General features: G+C 35.7%; 1 protein-coding gene across 2 annotated transcripts; it reads left to right on the top strand.

Annotated features, from left to right (window-relative positions):
* Positions 1-899: 899 nt before the first annotated feature.
* On the top strand, positions 900-6102 carry LOC122047651 (VIN3-like protein 2). Of its 2 annotated transcripts, none has more exons than XM_042609064.1 (4): positions 900-1096; positions 3295-3958; positions 4573-4895; positions 4970-6102. In XM_042609064.1, the coding sequence occupies exons 1-4, from the start codon at positions 1078-1080 to the stop codon at positions 5893-5895; spliced, it is 1932 nt and encodes a 643-aa protein (XP_042464998.1). In that variant the 5' UTR covers positions 900-1077; the 3' UTR covers positions 5896-6102. The 2 variants fall into 2 exon arrangements, with proteins under 2 accessions (XP_042464998.1, XP_042464999.1); XM_042609065.1 differs by lacking the exon at positions 900-1096 and adding an exon at positions 1560-2743.
* Positions 6103-10706: the final 4604 nt, after the last annotated feature.

The raw sequence follows: 10706 nt of genomic DNA, 5'->3' as shown, positions 1-10706 counted from the left end.
TATATATATATATAATTTTTTATCAAAACTTTTATACCATATTTAAAATTATTCAAAATATTTATTATTTTAATATAGTTAAAATTAGTATAACTTAATTAAAAATAGTTTTGATCAAAATTAGGATTGATCAAAATTATTTTGAATAACTATGGTTAGAGAGATAATTTTTTCAAACGGATTAAAATTTCAATATCTGATTCAAATGGTGGAGACAGTTGAAGGATTTTTTTAAATCATTATTATAATGGAATAATTGGGTATGAATTTGATCGTTCACTATTTCAAAGATTAGTAGTTGTCTGTGATTTATCTTCTCCGTGTTCCTTGGGACAGATTGACGGGGACGTTGTGTACGAGCGTATTCATTTTTTTGTCACAAGAAAGGCGGATATAGTAAAATTTATATTGATCTGAATATTTAATTAAATAATATATATATATATATAATATTTTTTTCAAAATTCATTAATTATTTTTATTTGTGTTTAATATATTTTTATTGAATACCATTAAATTAGGATTATACTATAAATTCTATAGTTTAATTTATTTATTTTCAATTATATTGTTTTATAGGATGTTAATTTTAATATTTAAAATGGTGGCTCAATATTTTAAAAAATATTCATTCCTAATTTTACTTTTTAATTGATTGGCCCACTACTATTATAATAGGTTAGTTATAATTGCTTCAACTAATTTTAATTAAACTTAGTGCAACATTAGATAAGTAATTTTAATTAAACTTATCAATATTATTTATAAAGCTAGGCTAGTAAAATTTTTAAAAATATTTTTTTATTTATAAATTATTATTTTTTATTAATGGAAAAATTATTTAAATAAAAAAGGTAACAATTAGTAGTAACTACTCCTCCTTTTTATATTCTCCTTTTGCCGTGGGAGAGAACTCTCCCCAAAGCAGCCAAGTCTGCAGCATCTGTGTGACGCTGAGCCCCAAGCCTCAGCGAATAGCCTTCGCCTTTCCCCTCCCTTCCCCTTCTTCCTGCCACCATTTCTCTCTCTCCTCCTCCTCCACAAATCGATCCGCTTCTGAAGAATCTCCAATCGGCCATGGACGCGACGTTCTCAGGTGAGAACCCCTCCCTTCTGCGCCGCAATGCCGTCCTTCTACTTCCATTTCCTTCAATTTTTACCAGCATTTCGTTCTGCCCGACCTCGCAGCCCGAGCGCTTCTTCCTGCGCAAGAAAGACTGTATCTTTTTGCCTTTTTTTTAGTTTTTCTACCCCCTTTCTCTTTCTGGTTTCCGCTGCATTGATGAAAGTAAAACGCCGCCTGTGACGCCGCTTTTTTAGATTTTAGGTTGTAAAGGCGTCGTCTTTGCGGCGGTTTTGAAGATTCTTATTGCTTTTGAGCTGATTTATCGGGTATAGTTTCTCGGAAGTTTCGGGCGTTAGGTTTGAATTTTGATGGAAAAGAGGATCGACACAGTCGAGGTTAATTTTAGCATTTTACTTGACCGGTAAATACTCGGGGCATGCATGATCCATTGCCTGATCTTTGAGATCTTAACTGATGTAAAAGTTTTTTTGGGTTTTCTTGCATAAATGTATTCCTGTTCGTATTAGAATGTGTTCGAGAAAGCTCAAGGAGTATTCTTTGTAGGGCGTTTTGCTTGTAAGTTGTAAATTTGGAATGGATTGGTTGAAACGGGAACAAGGCGTGCCTAAAATTTCAAATGTGCCAGTTCGTTATTTTTTAACACTTGAGGAAGATAATGATCTTGCATGTTGGAATTTCAGATGCTTTCTTTTGTATTTAGCTCTGAAAACTTATTCTATCATTTCAACATTCCTTGCTCTTTTGCTCTTGGGAGTTTTCAGCTGTTAGGTCTTGAGAATGGCATATGCACTTCAGATTTAGTGTCTAAGCTACTGTTGCATAAATGTTTTCATTTAGTATTTAGGATAAAGCTCTGATATTCTCCTTCATTATCAAAGATGTCACATGTCATATCTTGTATGTTCCAAATGAGGAAACGGGCTATTGGAAAATCGATCTGAGACTATCCTGAAATGTTCTCATGTGAAATTTTTGTAGGTCTATTTAAATTATTTGAACAGTATGACATGCATGCTGGTATAGTTCATCCTGCCTTCTTTCCAGAATGCTTATTTCTAGTTCCTTGATGGTCTATAATCTTTAAGTTGTATTCTTCAAGAATGTTGCTCAGAGATATAAATTGGATCGTTTGACCAAATTTGGAGGATAAAACAGTAGAAATTAATTCAGGCTAGAGTTGACAAGGCCACTATTAAACAGTGAATCCATCTATTTTTATTCAGTGTAAATTTAGTAGAAATTTTTTCTCATGGCAATAACATCAAAAGTAACAGGTTTGTGCTGCTATATCCAATTAAAACTCCAAAGGGTGTAGCATGATTCTTAAATGTGACATAGCATGAGGACCTTACAAATGCCTTTTGGTATGAGTTCACTCGCAAGTTGAGACTTCATGACCCCATGGGTCAATATAAAGCATTTTCAGACTGTTTGTTAGGAGTTGATACTCTGGTCATTTAAGAAAATTTCACTATTTGTTAGTTAGAAGCTTTTGGCAACATTTTGGATAACATGCAAACTGTAGAATCTCTATATTGCCTTATTTTGTCAAGATGACTCCTTTTTTCCAAAGGAAAATGACATCATTGGGGCAAAAGAAAGCATTGATGATCTTAAATGCTCAGATTGGACTTGTGATTCATCCATGAAATCAAGGTTTGTTAATTGTAGTTCTTTATATGTTTGAATACGAGCATCGGGCTTTCACTCCCATTCTCACTCTCATAACTTCCATTTTCATTCAATATATTAAACCTTCCTTTTTGAATCATGTATTCTCATCTGACACCATTTCTTGATGACCAATTTTTCAAAACTGAATGCAATCTCAAATAAACTGCACATTGTATCTGAGAAACAGATTCTAAATTTATTCATAAGAGCAGTTGTATTTTCTCCACCTTCTTTATTACAATGATTCAGATAAAAAGTGTTGATGTCAACTTTATGTTGTAATTCATCATTTTCAAGCATGATATTAATAATCTCCTCCTGTTTTGCTTCAAGAAATTATCTAATACAATGTTCATACTACTTAGTGGCTATTAAATTGTGTTCAGTCATTGTGTTTTGTGTAAATTCTTAAGATTTCATGTCTACTTACTCTCCATGAAAATATTTTTGAAGTTTAAGGTAAAAGTTCCATTTATATTGCAAAATGTTGTGATATGGATAAGCTTTAAGTTGATAATCCTTTTATTATCCAGGTTTTGTAATAGACCCTTCAAAATGCAGCCATTTGAGTTTGGAGGAGAAGAGAGAGTTAGTTCATGAAATATCACGGTGGGCTGACAATGCACCTGAAATTCTCCAGTCCTGGAGTCGTCGAGAGCTTCTCCAATTAATCTGTGCTGAAATGGGAAAAGAAAGGAAGTACACTGGAGTAACCAAACCTAAGATGATCGAACATTTGCTAAAGCTAGTTTCTCAAAATATAGCAAAAGAAGATGAAGCAAGCCCTTTATCAATCTTATCAAAGAGTCAAAACGGATTGAAAAAGAAAAGGAAAAAGGAAAATCCTCTACAGCTTGCTCCCAATATAACTCATGCTATGGTGAAAGTCACAGAAGATCCGAACACCACCTTAATCTGCCAAAATCCAGCTTGTCGAGCCACATTAACTATAGATGTTGGATACTGTAAGCGATGTTCTTGCTGCATCTGTCATCGTTATGATGACAACAAGGATCCTACCCTTTGGTTATTTTGCAATTCAGATCCGCCTTACCGTGGCAACTCATGTGGTATGTCGTGCCATTTGAAATGTGCGCTTAAACATGAAAAAGCTGGCATAATGAAGACTGGGTGTTCCCCAAAATTGGATGCCAGTTTCTTTTGTGTTTGCTGCAGGAAAGTGAATTGGCTGATTGGGTAATCAACTTTTAATACACAATTATTTTTGTTTCTTTTAGTCCATCTTGCCTGACGCCTATTATTGAATAACTAGAATGCTTCATTGCTTATGAGAAATTGCAGTATTTCAAGCTAATTTGCAATGCGAGTGCTATGATTGTCTTGTTGCAATAAACTAAAAATAAGCTGCAAAAGTTTTGTTGCTATGATTGTAGGTCTATTTACTATTTACTGACACAATCATATCGCAGGATTGGTTGAACAAACAACTCATGCTTACGAAGATACTTTTGTGCTCTTGAAATAAATAGCTCTAATTACTTACACTTAATCATCTTCCAAATAGTGGTCTCAAGTTTTGAAACCTCTCTTTTGCTTGATAATAGATATCTGAGTCCATTGTGATATTTTCATGCCAACCATGAATTGATTGCTTCGAAGTATGAGGATTATGTGCACACGAGTGCTATTAAGTTGGACTCAATATTGACTACTTTTAATTGGGTTGTTTTTAATTCAGTGAGGCACTTTTCTGTCATAATTCCCCTCTGCTAGTATTTTGTTGAAGCCATATGATTCTTTCCCTTTGTTTTGAAAGTGCGAATGAATTTTTTGGTGCATCATTTCTGCAGAAGTTGGCGAAAACAAATATTTGCTGCCAAGGAAGCTAGGAGAGTGGATGTCTTATGCGAGCGTCTATGTCTAAGTCACAAAATGCTCAAAGGAACCGAATGCTATAAAGAGCTACAAAATGTTGTCAATCTGGCAGTACGGATGCTCAAGAAAGAAGTTGGACCTCTCGACAAGGTCTCTACCGTAATGGCAAGAGGCATAGTCAATCGGCTCAACTGCGGTTCAGAAGTTCAGAGACTCTGTGCCTCTGCATTGGAGGCTGTAGACTCCCTGCTTTCCACTTCGTCTGACCTATTGCTCGGTGTCAACATGAATGCTCCAGGTGATGTTTTCTCTCATTATGTTCTGTTGGTTGCTTTGCTCTGAACTGATTGTTTCATGTTTTGTTTCGATCAGTTGGCAAAGGTTCTCAGCCATTCCACATTGATTTTGAAGATGTCTCTCCATTTTCAGTCGTAGTGTCTCTTCAATCCCAGGACGATATGTTTGAAGAAAACATTATAGGTTGTTCTCTCTGGTATCGTAAGTATGATGAAACAAACTATACTGAAGAACCCACCTGCCTTGTATTGAGGCCTGACACAAAGATTATGATATCGGGGCTTAGCCCTTTAACTGAGTATTACTTCAGAGTTTCAGCTTTTAGCAGCACCAAGGAACTTGGTAAGTGGGAGGCCAAATGTGTGACAGAGGGCCTCATTGGCCAATGCTCGACCCGGAACTCCGATAGTGCTTACATTAGTGAAGATTTCATCTCGATTTCGAAGAAGGAACAGGACATGGCTGAGCTACCGACACTCATTCAATCAGATTCACAGAGAGGTTCAACAAACACAAGCGATAACAACCATGCACCAGAGCTTCCCAAGTTCAGCCACATCAACCACCATAAGGTTTTACCGTCGGAGGATGCCAGTGACAACAACAACAACAAAAGGCATTTAACTCCACCGTCGAGTTTGGTACCTTTCACCTGCACAAAACGCACCTTGTTAGAACCTTGCGAAGCCAAAATCAACGACACACCGGATTCAGCCAGTAAGAAAGAAACCGCAGAGGGGCAGTATGAGTACTGTGTTAAGGTGATCAGATGGCTGGAATGCGAGGGGCACATGGAGAAGGAATTCCGAGTGAAGTTCCTTACCTGGTTCAGTCTGAAAGCGACGCCGCAGGAAAGAAGGGTTGTGAGTGCCTTCATAGACGTGTTGATCGACGAACCCGCGAGTCTAGTGGCACAACTGATGGATGCTTTCATGGATGGTATATGCACAAAGGAGAAACCACTGTTGCACAAAGGATTATGCACGAGACTTTGGCATTAACCTTCGGCACGCTACCGAATTCTATAGCTTGCCACTTTTGTATCGAATGAATGCTACTTTGCATTACAGTGAATTGGAGTTAGTTTCTTCTGATTCATTATGATTTTGCAGTAGTTTGAAGTTTGTAATGGTGGGAAAAAAAATGCTCTCTGCTAATTTGTACTCATTTTGTTTAATGTCATTGTTAACTCGTGTAGTTTCTAGCCATTGTACTCATTATTTATATATTTTTATATCATGTATCCGGATTTTATAACTTGACTAATTGTAAACAGTTCGATCTTATATTTCATCCACCAAATAAATTCAAGAAGCGCGATAACTTTTGATGTGCCGTCTCATGTGTATTTACTAGAAATGTTGATTTAGCTAGTAATTTCACTTTATTGAGACATTAGTAGAAGCTAGTTCACTTTTCGAGTTTTTTTTTCTTCAAAGGAGTTCATAATTGATATAATTGGGATATTTCATCATGAGCATTATGCTATAATAACTTTAAAAATAATGATATCTTTAAAATTAAAAATGGATTGACAAAGGATAGGATATTATTTTTATAATATTCAAAAGAGTGCATGTTTTATGGTTCGAATATAAAGTAGCTATTTTTTAATTTTTAGATATAATAGAAAATTTTATGTTAAAAAGTTATTTAGTATTTATGTATTTAAAAAAAATTAGGAAAACATTTTTCATCTATAAATATAAATATTAGAGCATCCGCTAAGGTGGCAGGGTGGGAAGAAGCTCGTTCACTGTTTTAAAGGGAGCGGCTCCCTGCTTAGAGAGTTGCTCGATGCTCTCTTTGTTTTCTAATTAAAATAATTTTTAAATTTTAGATTAAAAAAAATAAAAACAAAGGAGTTGAGAAAGTGTAAAAGTTAAAAATGAGTTGTTGAGATATTTTTTAAATAATGGAGAGACAAATAGGATTTTTTTTTTTTTTTTTTTAACGTGACGTTGGCATGATATTGTGAGAGCTCTCATCGTTGGAGATGTTTAAGAGCATTTCCGAGGAGCTCCCATTGCTAAAGTGGTAATGGTGAAGGAGCTCCTTGCTTTTCCAAGAGGGGTGCATTTTAAAATGAATTTTATTATTTTAGTTTTTTAAAATAAAAATAATAAAAATAATTCAACAATTACTAATTTTTAATTGTTGTTTAACAGTTAAAAATTATTTTAAAAATAATTATAAATATATTTTCAATTTTCTATTTTTTTTATTCATCCTGCCACTCTTTTTTTTCTCCCTTTCATTTTTTTATTTGTATTCAAACGGATAAAAATTTTAGTACTTCTTTTATAAATCTTTTAATTTCTCCGAATGTGGAAGAAAATTTATCTTCTAAAAATCTCACATTCATTTAAATATCCAATATTCTTATTTTTTCTTATACACAATACATTCTAAATTTTTAAAATATTTCATATATTTCACATTATCTCCCAAAATTTCTAAATTCCCAAAGCTTTCAAAAAATTTTGATGAATTCGAATAATGCTGCCTCAGCTCCATTTAGTATTTATCCATCCCAAGATTTGTCAGTCATGAGCGGCCGATTTGGGATGTCTTTTTTGTCTTACATATTTTCTCCTCCTCAACCATCAATCATGCTGTTAACAGATAAACAAATTGACAAAGTTTTCATTACCTTTACAACGAAATATACATGTCTATATATTTACATCATCCAAGCTAAAATAAGAATGACAATTATTTGGACTAAAATAAGAAGGACTAAAATAAGAAAGAAAGTTAATGCGTCATTAATTTTGCACGATTCTAGCCTAAATCAATTCTTATTTCTTGATATACTAACACTCCCCCTCAAACTCAAGGTGGAATAGCATAAACCAACTTGAGTTTGTGAAGTAAACGATTAAACCATCCAGGAAGATGAGCTTTAGTGAAAAGACCTGCAGTTTGGTCTTCGGAAGAAACAGAAACAAGTTGTAAAGTGCCACGTTGCAAATGTTGTCGAACAAAATGACAGTCATTCTCAATGTGTTTAGTTCGTTCATGAAAGACATCATTATGAGCAATTTAAATCGCACTATGATTGTCACAATGCAAATTAGTAGGAGAGGAGTGTGTAACACCCATATCTTCAAGTAACCAACGAAGCCAAAGTAATTCTGAAGTAGTGTCTGCAAGAGCTCGATATTCAGATTCTGTACTGGATCGAGATGTGACTGTTTGCTTCTTACTGCGCCATGAAATGAGTGAGTCCCCAAAAAAAAACAGTAACCAGTTGTAGACCGACGATCAGTAGGATCGCCCGCCCAATCAGCATTAGAATATCCAGACAGGATTAATGAGGAATGAGCAGAAAAATGGAGTCCATGAAAAAGCGTTCCCTTGACATACCGCAAGATACAAAGAACCGCTGTAAAATGAATGGTTCGTGGAGCAGACATGAACTGACTGACTATGTGCACAGCATACGCAATATCAGGGCGAGTCACTGTAAGATAAACCAGACTACCGACAAGTTGTCGATACAAAGTAGAATTAGAAAGAAGTGTGCCATCAAATGGAGTTAACTTAACATTGGTGTCCAATGGTGTAGATACAGTAGATGAATCTGTGATACCAGATCTAGAAAGTAAATCAGATGCATATTTTGCTTGAGACAAATAGTAACCGTCTGAATCAGAGGTTACTTCAATACCAAGGAAATAGCTGAGAGATCCCAAATCTTTCATCTCAAACTGCTGACTGAGATAATTCTGTAAATCAGAAATGACCGAAGAATCATCACCTGTAAGAATCATATCATCCACATAAAGTAGTAAAAGAACAACTCCCTTATTAGTACGGCGAGTAAATAATGCAGAATCATGAGAACTGGACGTAAACCCTAATTGTGCGATAGTGGCACTGAACTTTGCAAACTATGCACGAGGAGCTTGCTTAAGACCATATAGAGCACATCGTAGAAGGCAAACTTTCTGTGGAGGATGAGAATACCCAGATGGCGGATTCATGTAAATTTCTTCTTCTAAATCTCCATTCAGAAAAGCATTTTTAACATCCATTTGGAAAAGAGGCCAATGTTTAACTGCAGCAACAGCCAAAAGACTTCGGACAGAAGTCAATCGAGCAACAGGAGCAAATGTTTCTTCATAGTCAATGCCATATTCCTGAGTATAACCTTTAGCAACTAAACGTGCTTTATAACGCTCAACAGAACCATCAGAGTGAGTTTTAATCTTGTAAATCCATTTACATCCAATAGGAGTTTTACCTAGAGGAAGATCAACCAAATCCCAAGTATGAGTTTTCTCTAAAGCGTGAAGTTCTTCAGACATTGCTTGCTGCCAAAGTGGATCAGCACTAGCCTCACGGTACGAGTGAGGTTCGTGCAAAGAGACAATAGTAGAAAAACAATTATAATCTCTAAGGTGATGAGGAGTTTCTCTTACCCGACTGGAGCGACGAAGTGGAGGAACAGAATCTTCAGAGGAGGCAGATTCTAGAGATGCAGGTGTAGTGGAGGGATCAGACACAATAAGCTCATCAGAAGAATCTGTCGTCGGGAATGGAAATAATTCTAGTGAAGAGTCAGTGAAGAATGGTTGAGAAGTATCAAATGAACTGTGAAATTTTGACAGTGTAGAGAACATAGTATGTTCCCAAAAAGTGACATGTCTAGAAATGCGCAGTCTACCAGAAATAGGATCCCAACAACGATAACCTTTGTGTTCTGTTCCATACCCAAGAAAACAACAAAGACGAGCACGAGGTTCTAGTTTAGTGTGTTCATGCGGATTAAGGAGGACAAAGCAAGCACAACCAAAAACTTTAAGACTCGAGTAATCAGGTGCTTTACCATACAGTTGCTCAAAAGGAGATACATTTTGAAGGATTGGAGTCGGTAGACGATTAATAGTGTAAACATAAGTAAGAGCAGCTTCTCCCCAAAATTTTTCAGGACAAGACGCAGAAAGAAGTTGAGCACGAACAGAATCTAGTATATGACGATGTTTGCGCTCTGCTCGACCATTTTGCTGGGAGGTATGGGGACAGGATCTCTGAATAATGGTTCCTTGTTGTTTGAGAAACTGAAGAAGAATGAAATCTTGATACTCCATTGCATTGTCAGTACGAAGGATTTTTATAGGACAAGAAAATTGAGTCTTAATCATATTAGCAAAGTTAATATATGTTTGAGGTAATTCAGATCTATGTTTGAGAAAATAAATCCATGTAAACCTAGAATAGTCATCGATAAATAGAACATAATATCGATAGCCATTCACAGTGGGAGTAGGGGCAGGACCCCAAATATCAGAGTGAATTAAACCAAAAGGAGTGTCACAGATAGAGTTATTGTTATTGAAAGACAAGGCAGATTGCTTTGCTAATTGACAGTGTAAACAATCAAAAGACTCAAATTCAGAAAGCCCTAATGATCTACTAGAAATCAAGGATCGAAGTTTATTAGTAGATGCATGTCCTAGACGAAGATGCCACTGATATATCGAGGGGAATGTTGTAGAAGCAGAGATCTTTCGTGGTACAGGAATGTGAAGAGATGTAAGCTCAAATAATCTTCCCACCTTGCGTCCCGTTCCAAGAATCTGACCCGTCTGAAGGTCCTGAACCTGACAACCCAGAGGAGAAAAAAGAATAGTAAGACCAAGATCACACAATTGACCAACAGAGACTAAGTTTAAAGCTAAATTAGGAACAAAATAAGTATCGGGAAGAGATAAAGTAGAAGTATTAATTGTTCCAGTATGAGAGATGGACATACAACTACCATTAGCAGTTTGGATAGTGGGAAGAGAACTAGTTGGAGTCGGTT

Source organism: Zingiber officinale, chromosome 2B, assembly GCF_018446385.1.
Source record: "Zingiber officinale cultivar Zhangliang chromosome 2B, Zo_v1.1, whole genome shotgun sequence".
In the NCBI taxonomy this organism is placed as follows: Eukaryota; Viridiplantae; Streptophyta; class Magnoliopsida; order Zingiberales; family Zingiberaceae; genus Zingiber; species Zingiber officinale.
This window is presented reverse-complemented; position numbering and strand designations above follow the sequence as displayed.